The sequence below is a fragment of the Scophthalmus maximus genome, chromosome 13, assembly GCF_022379125.1.
Source record: "Scophthalmus maximus strain ysfricsl-2021 chromosome 13, ASM2237912v1, whole genome shotgun sequence".
NCBI classification, from domain to species: Eukaryota; Metazoa; Chordata; class Actinopteri; order Pleuronectiformes; family Scophthalmidae; genus Scophthalmus; species Scophthalmus maximus.
Genome location: NC_061527.1, coordinates 23,084,168 through 23,106,205, shown reverse-complemented (window position 1 = coordinate 23,106,205; position 22,038 = coordinate 23,084,168). Strand labels below are relative to the sequence as shown.

The window sequence follows — 22,038 nt, the reverse complement described above, 5'->3', positions numbered from 1 at the left end:
CATATCCCAAAAATGACCCTGGTTGTATTGACTTTGTTTTTTTTTGGGGGGGGGGGGGGGGGGGGGGGGGGGGGGTTCCATTAGAAACTGGACAAGTGCGTTTTTCTTAAGTCATGGGCCCTTTCCAGGCAGGGCAGGTTTTTGGAGATTGACACATGCAAGGGACTAAAATCCAGAATAACTGTGCCTGTGTTGTATCAAGTTGAACCATTCTTATTCAAATCTGGTTCTTTTTCTGCAACTTCATTGCCATGTTTGTGCAGATATTTCCGAGATCACTGTGTTTTTGTGCAAAACTTTCTCTTTCTATTCTTCTCCTTCGGGTAAAATTTGACTTGTTTCTAAGCCAAAGATTGTTATATTATCTTTCCTTTTATGTCCTCAGCTAGACATATTTCCATTTATTCAGTTGCTCACTCGTGAAGAAGTTTGATTTTTCTTTCAGACTTTTAGATTTGACCTATATGAAGTGTCATTTTTTTTCCATATATATTAAGTTTATTTATTCTTTCACATTTTCTTGATTACAGGCTGTTATGTATACACTCTGCAATGCTAGACAGTTCAATCAGAACTTCACCCACAGAGAAATCGCCCCCCTCCCTCACCGCCTTCAACCCAGCAGAGGGAGGAAATCTATACCAGCATGTCCTGCAGGCAAATCTGTTGGGGCAGCAACACAAATTAACACATGTTTGCGTTTGTGCAGAGCAAGAAATATGAACAGTGGCTCATTTCATTTTTTGAAGTTGACAGTGTAATTTGATTTGCGTTGGGGGAAGGGGGGGTTGTTGGGGAGGAAGAGGATAGGGGGATTTGATGGACAGGGGAAGCAGAGACGGCGGATGAACTTGGCACGAGGCGGAGATTGATGGATGGATGGCTGGATGAGTGGACTGATGAATAGATGGAGGAAGGGGTAGCTGTGATTAAACACTGAGGTTTAGCCATTTGAAATAGTAGCTGGCATCTGACAGCGAGGGGGAGGCGGGGGTGTCTCAGTGTTTACCATAAAATATTTAGCGTAAAAGACACCGCTGACTTACAGCCTGTCACATGGTATGTTAACCAGCCCCTGTTGTGCGTGCGTGTGCGTGCCTAACAGCTGCTATGTACAGTGTCTTTGCTTGAGGTTGATCTCTCCTAAGTTTACACAGTATATTCTGCATCATTCATTTATTCCGGATGTGTTGCTCGTTTTCTCGCACGGCACGCTGCCACCAGTTTATTTTTAACTGTCAGCTACAAAAATTGTAATGACAGAGTTTGAGGGATGTGGATCTGATAGGTTGAATGAATGAGCCCCAATGCGCTTGCACACACATACACACACACACGCACACACACACACACACACCGATACACCTGCATTTACCTCTCTTTGGCTTATCTACCTCTCTATCTGTTTAAATGGGCATTGACTTCTGAGGCGTTTGTTGGGCCTTCTGTATGCAAATTCAGGCACACACATGCACACACACACTTATGCATATCGGCTGTAACTGAATTAGTTACAAGACAGGTAAAATGACTCACACATTTTGGCCTCTTATTTGTGTGTCTGTAACTGTTTTCTTCGCCTCCTTTTTCTGGGTACATACGTTGTCCTTTTTTTTCTGGCTGCTGATACACAACAGTGCATTTATTTGCCTTGGGTCAAAAGGAAAATGTGTTGCTATTTAAATCTGCATTAACAGATATTTGTCATTACCTTTTGCCTTCTGTTTAAGGTAGCATTGCAAACGTCTTAATGGACCTTTTTGCCCATCACCCAGGGATTACAACGACATTCAGTGCACCCTGTTTTATGCTTCGGACACACTACACGGGTTCCAAAGTCGTGAGATCGCTGTACCGTTCATACTTCACGACGTGCTGTCCTGTAATCGTGAGGTTTTCACTACATGATCCTTCACCAGGAAAAACACACGCGAGTGTGTGACACACGGGAAATTGCGCATCACACGAGCGCGACTGGAATTTTTGGTCACTTTCACGTCAGGTGGACGTCAGAAAGAAATTGCGGCGGTGTTCAATATATTGCAGAATACTCTGAAAGGTAAGAGACAGGAAGTAGTTTGAGCAGCAGGTCTGTGTTTTGTGTGTATGACACAACAGAACCAAGCCCTGCTTATAGTCTGCGCGATGATTTGAAAATTTAAAGGCGGAGAATATGGGTGAAGAATGTTGTTGTGCTGTTGTGCTACAGTTCCTTCTCCAGGTTTTGTAGTGGACGAGGCCTGTCACATTACAGCTCACACTAGAGGATTTGGGTCACTTTGACGGCGTCGTTGCTAGTCCACACAAAGCGATCGAGTGCCGCTTTGGCTCTTATTTCGCGCCGAGCTCCAGAATTTGTCGACGAGCGGAGAATCGGGCTCTGCCGACTCCTTCAGGAAATGTCTGTCTCTTAAGCAAATACATGCTCCATTTCGTTCACGATCTACCTGCTAACTGTGTCTGCCTCAGTTAGTTGGTAACATACGGGTCGTTGTATCTGAGCTGTTTTGCTGAAACCGCTCACCAGGCTCATGAAAACAACACTGATAAGAGTGCTGAGACTGAACCACAGCGAAGTTGCAGCCTGCAAAAACCAAAATAATGTGTAAAATAATGGAAGTAACTTCCTTTCACATTCATGTCATTTAGTGGCGTGTTAATAATATTAAACAAATGACTGTATGTTGTTTTTTGGGGGGTTGTAAGTTCCTATCACTTGACAAATTCCTTGATCTGTTTTGAAGCTGCGCTGATCAATCCTTATCCTGGATCGGATGTATGGGTCTGACACCGCTCCAACCAGCAGAGAGAGTTAACATCTATCTGGTAATATTTTCCTTACCATTATCTGCTAAGGTGGGACCTGAATGAACCTGTATACTGGCTGTTGAGCCTTTGCAGCCAACAAAATGTCCCATTTTTATGGAATCAGTAGGGCAATTTTTATCACAAGACAACTGAATTGTGCCTTGTTCAGTCTGAGCCACAACACTTGCTGTCACAAAGAGTCTAATGCGAATGATTGTAAAGCTGACAGTAAAGCATAAAAGCAGCTGTTTTCAAAGACTGAAGATACTTTTGTCGTTAAAGGCTTTCATCTATGTGTTGCTCTGCCACCAAGGCAGTATTTCACTATCGCCGAGCGAACGGGGCCCACCTGAAGGCGAGCGCTCGCTCTGCGCTTGGTCCCCAGCGCGGTCTAAATAAGGGCTGAATGAGTGAATATCCTGTAGCTCCGTATTCATTATTTTTCCGTGAGAAATGCCTCATCAGCATATCCCCCCCCATCCAGTTTGCCCCTCAGCCCGCCGTTGTCTCTTCAGGGCTGCTGTGTGGAAGGAGCAGATATGGATGGAGCACTGCTGAGGCACTGTAAATATTTGGAGCTGGTGTTGCACCATTTGTTCTCGGCAGACGTCTACAGACTGTAGGGCAAGGCAGAGGAGGGGAGGGTACTGCAGATAGTTGGGATGGCATTTTCAAACATCACAAGGGCAGAACTTACTAACCATATATAAAGTATATATATATATATATATATACAGTGGTGTGAAAAAGTGTTTGCCCCCTTCCTGATTTCTTATTTTTTTTGAATGTTTGTCACACCTAAATGTTTCCAAATTTAAATATAAGACAAAGATAACACAGGTAAACACAAAAGGCAGTTTTTAAATGAAGGTTTTTATTATTAAGGGGGAAAACAATCCAAACCTACATGGCCCTGTATAAAAAAGTGTTTGCCCCGCTTGTTAAAACATAACTTAACTGTGGTTTATCACACCTGAGTTCAATTTATCTAGCCACACCCAGTCTGGAAAAGGTTACAAAGCCACTTCTAAAGCTTTGGGACTCCAGCGAACCACAGTGAGAGCCATTATCCACAAATGGCAAAAACATGGAACAGTGGTGAACCGTCCCAGGAGTGGCGAGCCGACCAAAATTACCCCAAGAGTGCAGCGACGACTCATCCAAGAGGTCACAAAAGACCCCACAACAACATCCAAAGAACTGCAGGCCTCACTTGCCTCAGTTAAGGTCAGTGTTCATGACTCCACCATAAGAAAGAGACTGGGCAAAAATGCCTGCATGGCAGATTTCCCAGACGAAAACCACTGCTGAGCAATAAAGAACATTAAGGCTCGTCTTATTTTTGCCAGAAAACATCTTGATGATCCCCAAGACTTTTGGGAAAATACTCTGTGGACTGACGAGACAAAAGTTAAAATTTTTGGAAGGTGTGTGTCCCATTACATCTGGCGAAAAAGTAACACCGCATTTCAGAAAAAGAACATCATACCAACAGTAAAATATGGTGGTGGTAGTGTGATGGTCTGGGGCTGTTTTGCTGCTTCAGGGGCCTGGAAGACTTGCTGTGATAAATGGAACTAGAATTCTGCTGTCTACCAAAAACATCCTGAAGGAGAATGTCGGGCCATCTGTTCGTGACCTCAAGCTGAAGCGAACTTGGGTTCTGCAGCAGGACAATGATCCAAAACACACCAGCAAGTCCACCTCTGAATGGCTGAAGAAGAACAAAATGAAGACTTTGGAGTGGCCTAGTCAAAGTCCTGACATGAATCCTATTGAGATGCTGTGGCATGACCTTAAAAAGGCAGTTCATGCTCGAAAACCCTCCAATGTGGCTGAATTACAACAATTCTGCAAAGATGAGTGGGCCAATGCAGTAGTTGCTGCTAATGGTGGCCCAACCAGTTATTAGGGTTAGGGGGCAATCACTTTTTCCCACAGGGCCATGTAGGTTGGGATTTTTTTCCCCCTTAATAATAAAAACCTTCATTCAAAAACTGCATTTTGTGTTTACATGTGTTATCTTTGTCTTATATTTAAATTTGTTTGATGATCTGAAACATTGGGGTTGACAAATAGGCCAAAAAAAAAAAGAAATCAGGAAGGGGGCAAACACTTTTTCACACCACTGCACACACACACACACACACACGTCTATAGAATGTCACAATGTTTTACACCATATCTAGGGATACAGGGGATGCCTCCATTGGCGTGGGAGAGTCATATTCAACACAATGAATATGAATAAAAAGTCAATAGGCAGTTTAACACTGCCAGCCTCGGCATTTGTCCACAGGAACTGAAATAGGACGAAAGAGAATATGTGTTTACTATCTTAAATATAATGTTTGTTATCTACTGCACTGTCAGACTCATTTTTTTCTCCACCCATTTTGAAATTCTGCGTTACCTTTTCATTTCACCGACAAGCCACATCCACGGATACAGTTTACCTGCGTCTCTGATGCCCTCCTTTTCTCAGCCTGGTGTTCTCATTTTCGTCGTTCTCAACATCAAGAGTCAAAAGGACAGATAGTGAAAGAGAGAGAGAGAACAGAGAGAGAGGGAGAGAGGATTACGGTACCACAGACCATGACTGTGAAAAAATTGATACGGCCACAGAAAGAAGTATTAAAAAAAAAATAAAAAGAAATCTTTCTCTTCGTCTAGCCCTACCCTCTCTGGTTCGACAGAGATAGCCGGGATAAAAGGCAGGATTCCTGGATCAGGGCTCACCTCAGCATTGTCAACCCGGGGAGCTTAGAGGCCGAGCGGCCGTATTGCCTTCTCAGTGATCACGGAAAGGGGCTTTTAGCCCGAACCTCAGACACAGACGCAGACCGTATGATCTATGAGGAGAATTGAGTGTGTATGTGTGTGTGTGTGTGTGTGTGGCTCCGCGGGAGCTTAGAGGTTGATAAAAACTAAACATTAACAGCATGTTGCCAGAGACGCGGGCATTATGAGCTAACTGTGAATGTTGCCACAGAGCACAAAGAAAAAACGTGAAGTGATGCGGTACGATATTTCATTCTCACTGCTTATAGTTCAGTCCTATGACAGTTGACACAACACTGTATTTCTTAGTAAAACTTTTATTCAATCCAAACCACTGCACATTTTAGCCTAATAAAATGCCTAATAGTAATGAAATAGTTTTATTTTCTATTGTATATTTTGCTATATTTTGTTGTCTACCTCTTCCCTGATGCCTTTGACTCTTGCTGCTACAAGTGATTTTCCTTGGCGTGGGATTAATAAATCTTTTTGTACCTGTCTTATTTTATCTCTTATTTCACTTCATATTTTATTTGACTTGAGTTTCAAAATTAGGGAATTGAATTTGTTTGAATTCATCACCATTTGACAAACTCCTGTATATTGTTTTTAGAGATATATCCTAGCCTGAGTTTTCCCCATGAAATAATTATATTCTTAATTCAACCACTTTTGTAATTCATTCCTTTTTTGCAAATTATTAATTACATTTTGTTTTACTTACAATCCTCTCCGTTCTTTATGGAGATATAATTTATCAGGCCAAGTTAAAGATGAGAAAAAGGTATCTTTGTCGGAGTTTTATTAGCACACAATTTTCTACGCATTTAATGTAAATGCATCCGGAAATCACATCCTTTTGAGCTTTTTTTTACAGTGTGAAAAAACTGGAGGTGTGGTTTGTGTACTAGTTTGTTGACCGTGTCTACATAAATTATACGCTGTAGCCTCCTACACTGCATGCTGTGTGGGAATGTGTGGGACCCTGATATAAGAAAACAATAATTGGAGGAAGGTTGTTAGCAGGGTTGTTTATGGTCCTCTTCCTTAAAGAATAAATTCCTCTGAGAACCAGTTCCACTGCCCCGCTTGATTCACAAGGTGGAATGAACAGGAAATATATTATTTTTTACATATTTATTTTCAGTTGTTTTTATAATATTCTTTTTTTTTCAAAACATGTCCATTTCTTTCTCCATTCCTTTCTCGTGAATCTGCCCGCTTTCACCCGTGCTTTTTTCCTGTGTTGCTCTTTGTTTCCCAACTATGAAAAGATGGGCTCCATAAGCATCGCTTTTGCGTGTTCCTACCGTTCCATTATGAGGCAGCGGTTGAAATGACATACGTGTGTCTATCAGGGGCTTGGATCAGTCGTGTCAGATGATTGCATGCATCTATAGGCGGCCTCTTATCGTCCGGAACAGGTTCACTGCTGTATCAATACACTATTAAGAACCAAATTTCTAGTAAATGTGTGAATCTCCTGCGTCTTACTGCAACATTACAGGCCGTTACTACAAATTGTGGCTATTTTCCTGCAACAATATTTTGTTCATTCATGGCATTTGTACATTGTGGTTTTAGTGTTCAATAGAATTCAGATTTCAACCCTCCACCATTTTAATTTGGTGGAGGGTTGAAGAACATGAATGAAATATGGTCATTGAACTTCATTGTGTTTGTTTTTGTTTGTGTGCCCCTGTTTATGTACATTTGCAGTTGCTTGTGTGTGTGTGTGTGTGTGCATGAGGGAGGGAGGGAGCGGGAGGGAGGGAGACCCTTCCCCCTGCTGTCCCACCAGTGTTGGCGTACTAATCATTCTCCTTGCCTCGCTCTTTGTGATTGCCAGCCCATCCCTACACTGCAGCTAAATTGAATCAATTAAAACCGTTCTTGTAGATGGCTGCCATTGCTTCCACCAGATTAGGCTTTGATCAAGGAACTCACACACATAAATAAATAAGCCGCTGGAAAAAGGAATAGGAAATGAATGAACTCAATTAAACAGTCAGCCCAGTGATGTGTCTGTGTGCCGGTGTCAGTGGGGGAGTGCAGAGGCAAAAGGCCCTGTATTTGTTTGTGAGAGAGTCTAAATGTCTTAGTCAGTGTGTGTGTGTGTGTGTGTGTGTGTGTGTGTGTGTGTGTTTGAGAGAGTGAGACAGAGAGAGAGACAGAGCTAAGATGCCACCTGTGAACTGATGACAACATAACAGAATACATTAAAAAACACGTGCTGCTACGTGTGTGTGTGTGTGTGCGTGTGGGTCCTCCATATGGCTGAGCCATTACTCTTTATAACTCATATTATACCCAGATACCTCGAATTATACAACATTCCATATTGAGGTTTTGTATTACAGTAGGTGCATTAAAAGGACTCTGACATCATGTATAAATCATATACAAAACACATGCATTGGTTATAATAATGACAATCGTATGTGCTCACACATGAATACATTAATTCATACCATTATGTGATATATGAAATGAAAATGCATGATAATCAAATACTATTGTTATGACAATCTGAGTAGAATGGGTTTTAACATATATTCACAATGGTTCATCAGTTTATATGAATATTGCACACATAGTGGGTAAGACTAATATATCCTCCTGGTTTATTTCTATTACTATTATGGTTGTTTGTAATATTGATGATGATAATAACAATAATAATAATAATAATAATAGCATTCATTGACAAACCAGTGGTGTGCATGATATGCTCACAATGACATCCTAATGTTTAGTAGGTGAACTTTCACACTTTAGGTGTAAAATGCCGACATGCTAACATGCTAATTAGCATTAAACCCAGAGTGTCACTGAAGCTGATTTTTGTTCAAAAGTAAAGATTTGGAGAAAGTTGGCGCTAAATCAGCAGGGGCTCGGCAAAATGGATTTCAATTAATCCTGAGGGGAACGTGAAAAAGAACATCTGGAACAAACTTTATGGCAATACATTAAGTAGTTGTTGGCATGTTTTAGTCTGGATGTGGTGGGCAGAGGAACCAACACAGCCACATGCACCCACTCTGTGCTGCCTGCCTCTGACAGGAGGGATATGATGAATATGATACAAATCAAACACGTACTTATTGTGATTGAATTAGTCGCTACCTTTTGTGTTTTTTTCTAGAGTCCTCAAATCTGAAGTGATTCAAATGATACAGTCAGAATAATAATGTACTGTATTGAAGACTCTCCAATTGAGGTCTTTGATATAAAGGCCTTTTTGTCTAATTTGCCTTTTTTTAATCTGCTTATCTGCTTTTATCTGCTCTTATTCAGTTCTTCAGTGAATGCTGTTTAGTAATGATGCAAACTCAACACTCTCTTGAGCTGTTTTTAACTTTACAGCGAACAACAGCATGTCAAAGTCAAAGACAGTGGAATGAATTGGTTTCTAAACAGCATTTCCTTAGCCTAGCTCATTTTAGATGCCCAAGGGGCGTTACCAATGGACGCAGACGACTCATGTGACGTCTGTTGAGCGCCGTGAAAATGTCAACAGACTAGAGCAGAGAGGAGATGCCTGTGATGATGATTCCACAATGTCTGTGAAAGAGTGTTGACGCTTTCGTGGGAGAAATCTGAAAATATCAGGTACTTTTAAATACTTTTACTTCCAAATGCTTGTTCGTCAGCGGCAGGCTGGGTTGTTCAAAAAAGAGTTGCCTCTGTCCACGTCGTGCTATAAACCCCGCCCATTATCAGTTAATCGGTTGTGATTGGACTTGGGGGAAATCACTTCCTAATGGAGGGGATCCAGACCGTATTCTGGCAGAGCGAATTTAGAATGAGCTCCTAGAATTCCTCTCACCCCAGGCAAGTATTTCCTACAAAAATACACAACCAGAGTGGCAGACTGGGAAGAATGACAGGACTCAGTATTGTTCGGATTTAACTGGTGCTGTGGAAATACAACTGCAAAGCGCTCTCACTGATCCTCACTGGTCTACATTTTGTTCGTGAAGGGGAAATGGATACCAGTCGTGACATCATACCTTCCTGCAGCCTATTGCAGGAGCGTGTTCCTCCTCAGGGGCTTTACTCCACACACGAGGCGCGCACGTACATCCCTGTGGAAATGAACTGCGGTGTTGACTGACACCAGGTAATGAGCACTCCATTTAGCCACAGAGTGGGACCCTGGTTAGGGTAGGAACATGAGAGAGGACGGGGAAGAAAAAAAACTGCATGCGAGCATGAGGTGGGTTCATGGGTGAGGTTGATGGGCGTGGGGGACTCCCAGGGTGCCTTGCAGGCAGGTAATGGAGCTTTTAGCATGGAAATCAGAGCAGTGATGATGGTGTGAGGGGGGGGTAGAGGGGGGGTGTTGGACATGAAATTGCTTTAAAAGACCAGGGCTCTCCTGTGGGTATAGTTGAGGAGCCTTGTTTCATCACTTCTTTCATTCCTCACAAGCACTGGGTCTTTATGAAGCCACAGTCACCGGGAGGACAACGGCTATAAGTGGTAGGGGGGAGAGAACCGTTTGGGTGGGGTTTTTTTCTATACGCAATGCCTCTTAACATATTACATAAGCCGTCGTAAAAGATTTAAGAGATGAATGAATATTTGCTTTTTTCATAACCCATCACTATGTTGCAGGCTTTTCCTATTTATTACAACCTGAGTGTTATTTTTGTTGTTTTTGCCATTGGTCCTGTAGGTGATAATACAACTTTACCTCGCCATTTTTTTTGCTCCTGATCCTGGAACATGAGACATTGCTTAAATAATAAAACTGTCATCATTTATAAAATAATAACCCCAAATATCCTTTTTTAAACATTTGTCCAACCTCCTCACTAACTGTAGTTGGACGTGTGCAGCTTTCCTGTCCACCAAGGTGTCATTTGAAGTCCTTTAGCTACTAATACGAAATCAGCTACACCAGTTTCATCGTAAATAAACTGTTATAATAATCATGATAATAATAGTAATGAATTATATGCAATGAAAATAGCAGGATGAGCCTCAATAACTTAGCTTTCCTTCATGACTTTCGCCGTGATAGTATCACAGCTTGAATATGAGCATATAGAAAGTATGTTTTAGTTAAAACCCAGGATTTGTGGGTAATCCCACCACAGATGACGTGGCTTGTTGAGACATCAGTCATGATTATACATCTCCAGCTTCATCTCAACATAAAAGGCCTTCAATTGAATCTGAATTTTAAGTGTACAGTATTTAATCAGGGTGATAAAAAACACCATGAAGTATTGTGTATTTGTACGAGCATATCATATATAGCAGGCATTAGTGCTGGACTGTAATTATGAATGTTGTGGAGGTTTTTTTATTAATTGAAGGGTGTGATAGATGCAGAGTGAGGTCAAACCTGAGGGGTCGGTGGGTTTGCTTCATGCTAATTATTTAGAGGCAAGTTTTTTTTGCCTCTGAAAGAAAACCGTGTGTAAAAGCCGTTTCTAAGCATCTGATTTGATCGGTCCAAATTAAATGTTACCAAGAGCTGTTTTCATGACACATGATGTTTCCTTATCATCGCCCCACTGTTCTGTGAGTTCTGTTCAGGGCTGGATACGGCTCTCTCCCAAATGAGTCTGCCTGTGTTATATTTAGCCTATCTGCACTTGAAGTGGCTCTGGGGGGCAATAACTCTTGTTTTATAGGAGCAAAAATGATAAAGCAGCCAGGCTTGTTGGTTTTTCACTGCACAACGGAGGAATATGCCTCGTTATCTTCTGGCAGTCGCGTGGTTTCAAAAGTTGATTTATTTTTTTAATCGAGGAGATCAAAAAGAAATATAATATGAAAACAATGAAATAGTCGTTGTCCCTGGCGGTAATTACTTTTCATTTTTCTAGGGTTTATTAATTGTTAATCTATGAATGAAAAATAGATTTCATGAGGAAAATAAGTGTTACATTTTCTATCTGGGCAGCTTTTATCTATCTATGATGTACTTATATTTTTCACTTCCTCAACTGTTTCAACTGATTATTGATTTATGATTTAGTCTGTTTCTTGTAGCTGTTGAAACATTTGTACCTTAGCCTACCTGTGTATGCTACTTCTTCAATCAGTACTTTATTTTGCCTTGAACTTGTATATGTGCACCTTAAATCATGCAGGGCCTGTTACGGAACAGAGACATTCCTTTTGGAACCACTGGATAAGTAAATAGTCCCTTTGTGAAAAACTCTTGTGCTGCTGATGACCACAAATCAATGCCCTTTTCTAAAAACCCAAATTATACACATGACATTTATGGATACCCCCACAGGACCAAAGTAACACCTTCTCCGTTCTCTGTCCTGTCGTGCAGGGTTCCTGAGTACAGGTGACCAGGCGGCCAAAGGGAATTATGGTCTGTTGGATCAGATCCAGGCTCTGCGTTGGACGAGTGAGAACATCGCAGCCTTCGGTGGTGACCCGCTACGGATCACCGTGTTTGGCTCAGGCGCCGGAGCCTCCTGTGTCAACCTGCTCACGCTGTCTCACTACTCAGAGGGCAACCGGTGGAGCAACTCCACCAAAGGTAAAATCCCACGGGATCTTCATGTATATTTAACTACGTATGCAGTACTGTAGGCAATGAGTGACAGTATCGTGGGCGCCTGGTACGGAGGAAACTCCACGTAGTTCCGGCATTTAAATGTGACTTGTTTATTTTTTCCCATTGCACGTCTGAAGAGAAAAATAAACACAGAAGTGAAATAAACAGCCCCAAGCATGTTTGGCGTGAATGCATCTTTTTGGTTGGATTATATATATGTTTGGCAGGCAGGCGGATACATACTGTGCAAACATAATAAATAATGAAAACCTGTAGATGGCCTGCCCCGCAGGATGCTGTCAGGTACGGTTGTTGCTGTAGTAGGACATGGTCAGATCAAGTGGCAACCCACCGCCACGTCACCCGTTGGTTTGTGAACTGATTTGAAGCCTCAAGTTTCACATTTTTGCAACCAGACATAGAAGTGAGGGAGACCTCGTCCACTGCACGCCCACCTACACCTGCAGCCATGGACCGATTGGACGGACTAGCTGTCAATGAAGCTGTACCCACTCTACGGTGCTTTATCGTCTATTGAGCTCTAAACGAGACCACGATTTACAAAAATTAACATCGTGCTGTATTGAGGAAGAATTGAAACTAGCGATTGAGACCACAAACTCATCCGGAAAATGTTTACTGTCGTTATGAATCAAGTGACAAGTAGAGTCATTTTCTCATAGACTTCTTTTTGGAACCAGAGGAGTCGCCCTCTGCTGGGGATTCCAGAGAATATGGGCTTCAGGCACTTCCGCATTGGCCTCATTTTCTGGACCTGGTGACTGCGTCGATTCTTATATACAGTCTATGGGCCAGATGCATTGGGAGCTTTTAAATGTTGATACATTAATTCATTAAATCAATCAATGACTTTTGACAAGAACTTTAACACCGTGGACTTACTGCCCGCTACCACATCGCCTTTGGGTCTGTTACCGATGGAAACGTTATACCCCATGTCCCACAGATTCTCATGGCTGTGTGACATAGACACAAGCACTTCAACACCGTGGACTTACTGCCATTTAAAGGATAAGGCTGTTGTCGCTCTATTTTTCAACTCAAAAGAAAAAATCTAAACCAGAAATGAAACAGCTGTAGTCTTTAGCGGGTGTCGCTCAAAGACACACGCATGTTATCTGCTGGCAGACCAACACTGGCTGTCTCTATTAACAAAACAAATGTTGACACAGAGACCATTGTGGTTGTGGGCCGTGTTGTAAGTCTTACTTCAGCAGCATGTTCGAAGCGACACATCTCAGGTGAAAACTGGTTACTGAAAATTAATATTTGAATATTTCACCTGTGCCCCGGTTGAAGTCTCTCAGCTGGCCAAATTGTTTCTTCTGTTTTCTTTTCTGGAAAACAGATTCAGACAGAATTTTCCAAACAAAAGTAAATGGCCATTAAAATGGTCGAATAAAATTTGGAAAGTAAGTTAATCCGTATACCTGTGGGTGTGATCGGTCTCCATTGTCTGCATGAATCTTTCGCCCCCGTTTTATTTTTTTATTTTTTTTGATAAGGTACTGATTTGTCAAACGTTAATTGAGTTGAAAGAACAAAGGAACAAGTCCACTAATATGACTCGTGACCCTCAGCCTTACATGTTGTGTATGTGTGAATTGAACTTCACTGACAGAAGAAAAGAACAATGTGGCTCGTTGATTGATTGTTTATGAAGCTCAGTGACACAGCAATAAAACACAGTATGAGAAGGATATATTCATTGTTTCATAAAGAAAACAATAACGAAGATATGAAAAACATCACCAGGTTTACTGTTTCAAAGCACATATTGGATAAATAGATGTTTGGTGTGACTGATATATTAACTTTAGTTTTTTTTATTATCTCTGATGCTTTTACAGGTAGGTAATTTAGCCTTGAAGCTTCCCTGTGCTTCATCTCAGCCTGATTCTCATTTCCTTTTTTTTCAGTTGCAGTCATATCAGTATGTTTATTTCTACACAGATATTGATGGCCTTAGATAAATATATGTTTACAGATTTTTCTCTTTTTTCCTTCTTTAGCATTATTCGAAAAAGTTCCTGAATCATAATTTTTCACTCTTTTCTCACCATCCATCGGCTGCCTTCGTCCCCAGGCCTGTTCCAGAGGGCCATCGCCCAGAGCGGTTCGGCCCTGTCCAGCTGGGCCGTCAGTTTTCAGCCGGCTAAGTACGCCCGGATGCTGGCCCGTAAAGTGGGCTGCAACCTGGAGGACACTGTGGAGCTTGTGCTGTGCCTGCAGAGAAAACATTACAAGGAGCTGGTAGATCAAGACATCCAACCGGCCCGCTACCACATCGCCTTTGGGCCCGTTATCGATGGAGACGTTATACCTGATGACCCTCAGATTCTCATGGAGCAAGGTACCAATTCACTTTGCTTCAGAGCGAACAATTCCCAACGCTGTTCTTATCCCAAATCTATACTTTGACCCTTTACACGCTCTCTTTCCAGGTGAATTCCTCAACTACGACATCATGCTGGGAGTGAACCAGGGCGAAGGCCTCAAGTTTGTGGAGCTTATTGTGGACAACGAAAATGGCGTCCAGGCTAATGACTTTGACTACGCCGTGTCCAGCTTTGTGGACGACCTCTATGGCTACCCAGAGGGTAAAGACATCCTCCGAGAGACCATCAAGTTCATGTACACCGACTGGGCGGATAGGCACAACCCAGAGACTCGCCGAAAGACACTTCTGGCCCTGTTCACTGACCACCAGTGGGTGGCACCGGCTATTGCCACAGCTGACCTGCATTCCAGCTTTGGGTCACCAACATATTTCTACGCCTTCTACCACCACTGTCAGACAGAACAGGTGGGGGTCTTTAACAGTATGTCAACTGCATGGAATATCAAAGATTTGACATAAGATTGTTTTTTCTTCCTCTGTAAGGCATCAAGGACACAAAAACACAACGATAATTTTAGATCAAACTGAGATGTCTTGTGCTGATATTAGTGACTGTGTCAACTCTGAAGGGTACTCTCAAGTAGGGGTTGACCGATATGGCTTTTTCATGGCCGATATCGATATTGATTATTACTTATCTAAGAGGCTGATAATCAATATTTAAAACCAATATTTGTCTGCAGTAAAAAAAAGTGTCAAAAGACGTCAAAATTTGGAATAATACAAACTCTTGACACAAAGCTTTGTTGAAATGCCGTAATTCACAGAACCTTTCAGCATGACCTCTACAAAAAAAGTGCAGGGAGCTATCAACAGCATTATTTTGAAGTCGAGAAAACATGGACGGGACATTGCTAAAGTTAGTTTTTATAACAATATCCAACCCATCTCTGAGTTTGTAGATTTATACACGTCCGGTTCTGTGTCAAACGTGTGACACCGTGTGGCAATTTACAAACAGAGGCAATTACAACTCATTCTGTAATCAAGTGAAAGCCAACAAGACCATTACTGAGAAGCAGACCGCCTGTAGTGACCTCCCGCACAACCTTTTAGAATAGATAACTTTGCATCAGGTTTGGGAAGAAGTCTGTTTCAGATTGTTTGATGACTAAAGACTGTTTTCATTACTATATATTATTATAAGTGACTATTTAGATAGTCTTGGCTTCCAAACTGCGGCTGCACGGTAGTGTAGTGGTTAGCGCTGTCACTTTACATCAAGAAGGTTCTGGGTTCGAGTCCCGGTACAAACCAACCAGGACCTTTCTGTGTGGTGTTTTCCCCGTGTATGCATGTATTCTCTCCGGGTTCTCCAGCTTCCTTCCACAGTCCAAAGACATACAGAATGGGGTTAGGTTAATTGAAGACTCTAAATTGACCGTAGGTGTGAATGTGAGAGTGAAGGGTTGTCCGTCTCTGTATGTGGCCCTGCGATAGGCTGGCGACCTGTCCAGGGTGTACCCAGACAGGTCTCGCCCAATGTTAGCTGGGATTGGCTCCAGCCCCCCCCCGCGACCCTTAAGTGAATTAAACGGTAGACGATGGATGGATGGCTTCGAAACTCCCAAACTCCTTGTGTTTTACTTGTATAAGTCCTTTCTGCATATTTAGTGTCTTGCTTTTACACTACCACACTGACTAATTGTCAAGTTTTGAAGGCAAGCAAGAGATCCCCACATTTTCATTTGGCATATTTTTTTCCCAAATGCAGGCTATAGCTAATGACGTGCTGTACTTGAAAAAAATTCTCAAAGCCATTCACCTCTGTCAGTGCTGTTACATCTCTGAAACACAGATTGGCAGGCAAAATACCATTAAAATCTCTTTTCCCCATCTCTCCCAAAAATATTGTATTTGCCCCTGCTTCTTTGATCGCTGTGTATGTGTGCGTGTCATCGCAATGTCCACTGTGTGACAGCAGCAAAAAATAATGCCTTTTAATGTCCTGTATCTGTCACATAAATGTAATAACACTGATCTGATTGGATTCATGTGCCGCTCCTCAGGTACCGCCGTGGGCAGACGCAGCACATGGGGATGAGATCCCGTATGTGTTTGGCTTGCCGATGATTGGGCCGACAGAGCTGTTTCCCTGCAACTTTTCCAAAAATGACGTGATGCTCAGCGCCGTGGTCATGACCTATTGGACCAACTTTGCCAAGACAGGGTATGATGACACAAAATATGTGGCTCCTAGGGGCCAAGAACCTCAGAAGCTTTGAGAATGTGGTACTTTTATTTTGCTGTAAACAATTGTTCAACTCTTTCTTCACCTACAATTTGTCTGTGACTATGATGGGGTCCAAAATCTACACAGCCTTCACATTTGTTCTTGTTAATGTTCCACCACATCGCATCAAACCAAGGAACTCAAAGAACGTCCTGTAAACTTCAAATGTCATTTAGGATCACATTGTGATGCTTAAACGGTGGTCATCATCAAAATAATTTGAAATAGGGCACAGAAAATGGAAAACTGTGAAGCAGCACTAATTTATGCTGTAATTTGTATGTAATGTTGAGGAGTCCAAAATCAGCTGTCCAGTCATTGCCTACAGTGGAGCTTCAGCATGGTCACGGTCAACATAGTTCTATAAAAGATCAGCAAAAAGCTTGATTAACCATTTTTGTGCGCATTTTTCCTGCACTCATGCTCAAAGCTGATATGTAGCTGATAGCATACGACCACAAACTAATAGACAATTTCATTGTAGTTTCCTGGTCATCTGATTTGATGACCAGAACTGTACTTTCATATTTTATGGACTGTACCGCGTAATCAGTATTCTATGCAGATACCCCCTACATGTCCTCAAAAACATTCTTAATTAATGGTAGTAGCCCGAAGAGTGACATTCTCTATGGGACAAAATTAAGATCCTTCCTACCCACCCTCTTCTGTCTCATGTTGCCTTTCAGCATATAGTCATGGCGGTAATTGTTTTTTGAGAGTGTAATGGGAGGACACTGGCTTTCTGTGCACTACCCAGTCGCCCTGAGGGGAACAGAAAGGCACTAATTATCCACATATATAACCCCAAATTGACATGGAATGCCGGGTACCTGGGAGATTTATGCCGCCAATTTGAATGGTTAAGAGTGCTCCTGATGAGGTCTGCCTGGCTCCATATGCTGCTCCCAGACAATGGGGCACTCAGTGGGTCTGAATGGGCCTCCATACCTCACATGGCTGGCTCCGTTCTGCTGAGATTAAGTGTAAGTGGATCTATCTAACACGGGATCCTGTGCAGAATATATGCTCTATTAGCTCCTCAGGATATACAATGGGGGTTCAGGCTTGACCTGTATCTATGCTGTGCCTTCACTGCTCGAAAAGAGCCAGAGTCCAGGATTTTTGCATCTGGATACTCTGTGATTCTCTGAAGAATCCCGACCATTTCTGATGCATGTTCGAAGTTTTGTTGATATGCACCATATCCGGTCACATATTGACTCAATATACATCATGCAGACATATATTAAACAAGGATATTTGATAGTTTTTACTTTCATCAGGTTAGGTAGTCCAAATACGACTTGATGTCATGTCTGGAAATATTCAACTCAATATTTTTTTTATAATGCAGATTGTATGAATGGCATATCTGTAAGTGTCAGTGCACAAAGTGCAGTGCAGTTCATATGACTGAAGGTCATATCCATTACTCTAAATATGGACCATTTCCAATGGATTTTCACTCAGTATCTTAATATGGGGGTACGCTCCTCTGCGTAGTCATAAGAAGTCCACAAGCCACGTTGGCTGGCAGTTATGACAACTGCATCCTGTATAAAAGAGGTTATCAGTTTATTTAAAAATGTGGTCCACATATGTCATATTCAAGACTTTGCATGTCATATAAATTCTGAATTATGGCTTAATTCCAATGTTTATTAAAAGAGATGGAACATAAGACTTAAATAGGGGCTATTTTTTAGTTTGGTTTCGAGTAACGGATGAAACATATGGCTGAACATATTCTTTGGCTGGAAGCTTCTTTTCATGTATAAATTATTTATTCAACATATATCCATAAAATTATATTATGTAAATATGTTCGCTCTTCATGAGACATCTATAAAGGCATTCAAAAACTGTGACATCCTAATTTTGTAGTATCAAAATGTTCATATTTGGCAAACAATTATTATCTTGAGACCTTTTCATTCAATCAGAATCTTTAGAAAACCAATCAACTGTGAACAATAATACACCCTTTGATCTTTTTTCTGATTTTACAAGGTGCAGTATCTTATGCTGTTTATTCAAATTTGATAACACCTTGGGGCTGCATCCCACCACAACATTCCAGTGTTTGCAGAACAACACTGATTAGCCCAAGGGAGATGCTACACTTCTACAAGTCAAAATCTAAACTTAAATAACCACACAGTCATATCTCTGAAAGTCAATTTCCAGCTTTAGTTTAGCTTTAGCCCTTCCAGTCCCCTGAAATAAACAAACACAGGATGACCTAACTATTACTAATTGCCCAGGAGTGGACTGCGTTGTCTGTGGGGGACATCAGGTTGACAATTGCATTGTTCCAAATGGGCATGTGTACTGTTCTGATTTGAAAACATTAGCACATCTCAGGTCTCTCTGTCTCTCCGAATCGTTTCAATGGAAACTCTTTCCCCCTTTACTCGTCTCAGGGACCCAAACCAGCCGGTCCCTCAGGACACAAAGTTCATCCACACCAAGCCCAATCGCTTTGAAGAAGTGGCATGGACACGCTACAACCAGAAAGATCAGCTTTACCTACACATTGGCCTGAAGCCCCGAGTCAAAGAGCACTACCGCGCCAACAAGGTACAGCCAGATATCAGTGAAAGTAATTATTGTTTTGATGTTGTTCTCTTTCATAAGGTTCTCTGGTATAACAAAGCTGGCTTACTGTTATCTGAGTAATGGTTGGGGTAAGGTGCTGCAAAGCAAAACCTGCTCAGGAGAAGGACAACTACAGAGGATCACATCAAAACATATAAGCAAAACATACCAGAATGTTCTGTTATTCGGAAGTCACTTTGCTTTCCGATCAAATTATGGAAGCATAATGATACACATTTGTTTTAACTGTATATTAATTTTGCTCGATCTTTTCTGTAACCAACAGTTGCAGTGTTGCTGTTACACTCTTAGTTCCATCACTGCAGCTCAGGATAAAATGACACTACTCTGAATGGTGATTGTAATACGAGTTAGTAGTCATCTGTAGTCATTCAAAAAAACAATATTTGTACAATTATCAGCCAGTAATCGGAGTATAAATGCAATATTTCATTTCAGATACTTCCACTTTCCTTTTCCGTGCTTTTTGTAGTTACCCTCTCTAGTTTGGGCAACAAGATAGAGCCTCATTTAATTATTTACTATTATTTTTGTTTCTGTTCCTGTTGTAACCATCAGATATATAACACCAGAATTCCGTACATCTATCTATATCTATCTCCATATTATATCTTTCACCATACTTTTACCATGAGTATTACTCTCTACCGCTCAACTAAGCTTTTTCCCTATGGGTTTCCCTTGATCTCTAAATAAATACTCACATCCTGATTTCTAAATGTGTTTGATATTCATCAGTTGATGTCACACATGATTCTACCACTGTCCTGTGAATGGGCTCATATATGGATAGGGAAAGCACAGTGTTGGCGTAATTTTGTGATACCCATTTTCCAGGATGACTCAAGTTTTGTCATTCACCTCCCACTTCATTCACTACTTTTCTATCCATCCCAGGTCAACCTGTGGTTGGAGCTGGTTCCTCATCTGCACAGCCTCAATGAGGTCACTCAACTCATTCCCACCACCACCAAGGTTGGTAGTAAACCGTCTACATCTCCTTGTGCCTTTAAAATACATATGAAAGGATAACCATACTAAAGCAATGGTTGTCAAATGTGTAATACAAGTCAAAAAGTCTCCAAACCTGCATCAGAGCGAACTTTCCGTTTAGTTTAAGGACTTAAGCTTGGCTAAAATACATGTACTAGAACTGAATTAAAAGTGCCTTCCTTTATATTTCTCCAGTGAATCTGATTTAAAAGTTAGCACAAAGAGATTTTGACCATTACCACACCAATCAAGTATTTACTGCTCATTGTTCTTGTTGTCTTCAGATCCCTCCACCAGAGGCTACCAACCGCACCCCGAAGACCAAGGTTATGGTGACCAAGCGCCCTAACCCAACTCCGTTCCCCACCGAGACCCAGGACAGCCACAACCAGCCACACCTGGTGGACCAGCGCGACTACTCCACTGAGCTGTCCGTGACAATTGCCGTGGGAGCCTCACTGCTATTCCTCAACATTCTGGCCTTTGCTGCACTTTACTACAAGAAGGACAAGCGCCGGCATGATGTACATAGGCGCTGCAGCCCCCAGCGGAGCGCCGCCAACGACCTGGCCCACACGCAGGAGGAGGAAATCATGTCCCTGCAGATGAAGCAGCACTCGGATCTGGACCGGGACTGCAGGAGCGTGGGCGACTCCCTGCAGCCGCACGATATGTTACTGAGGACTGCCTGCCCGCCGGACTACACTCTGGCCATGAGGCGCTCACCGGACGACATCCCACTCATGACGCCAAACACCATAACCATGATCCCCAGCACCATGGGGGGGCTGACCTCACTCCACTCTTTCAACACCTTCCCAAGCAGTGGGCAGAATAACACCCTGCCCCACCCACACTCACACTCCACCACTCGGGTATAGCCCTCTGTATGCACCCATGCAGGCAGGACTCTGACGGCTGAAGCAAAAAAGCTAATGGGGCTACTGCAGCAGAGACTTTAGGCCGACATGGTGACAAACAGATATGTCAGTAGCTGAAATGCCAGCCTGGAGTTGCCAGACACCCATGGAATTACATTGGGATTGTATGACACCCTGTTAATACCTGAGGGAATATAGTGAAGGGATTTCTGGGGATTTGGAACGGGGAGGGGTGGGGGGGGGGGGGGGGGGATGATTATGTTTCGTAGAAAAATAAAAGACAGGAAGAAAAAAATAAGGAGTTGAAGAAAAACAACCTTACAAGCTAAAACAAAGAGGATGATTTTTTTAAATAATCATTATTATCGTTATTATTATTATTTTTGTTCTGATATTTCAGCAAGACAAGGTATATTAAACTACTTTTTCTGTCTCGAGACAGATATGGCCTTCAGGATCTTTTGACAAATGACTGCTTGACAGTATTATCCGGAGACCGAGCAGGGCATCAGACACCTCGGAGGTGAGAAGAGCACTTTGTTAAAGAAGGGAAACATATTGTTTTCCTTTGGCACCGCACTACAAAGGACTTGTTTGTGGGGCACAGATGCAGTGCGAAACAAATTCAGGCATGAATTACCTAAATGGAGGCTATGTAACATAAGGCAAAAACAATTGTCATTAAGGGACAAACGAAGGACGGAGAATATGAAGGAAAAAAAAAACCTGTATGCACAATGGAATCATTTTGAGGGGAAAAATG

General features: G+C 42.1%; 1 protein-coding gene across 1 annotated transcript in view; it reads left to right on the top strand.

Moving 5' to 3' along the window:
• Positions 1-21,474, top strand: part of nlgn1 (neuroligin 1) — a 303,087-nt gene extending 281,613 nt beyond the window's left edge. The window contains exons 5-11 of the mRNA XM_035648488.2: positions 11,894-12,106; positions 14,232-14,498; positions 14,590-14,951; positions 16,556-16,716; positions 19,206-19,362; positions 20,299-20,376; positions 20,679-21,474. Coding sequence (XP_035504381.2) covers positions 11,894-12,106; positions 14,232-14,498; positions 14,590-14,951; positions 16,556-16,716; positions 19,206-19,362; positions 20,299-20,376; positions 20,679-21,275 — 1,835 coding nt within the window. The 3' untranslated portion in view covers positions 21,276-21,474. The remainder of the gene's footprint in view (positions 1-11,893; positions 12,107-14,231; positions 14,499-14,589; positions 14,952-16,555; positions 16,717-19,205; positions 19,363-20,298; positions 20,377-20,678) is intronic.
• The last annotated feature ends 564 nt before the right edge of the window (positions 21,475-22,038 follow it).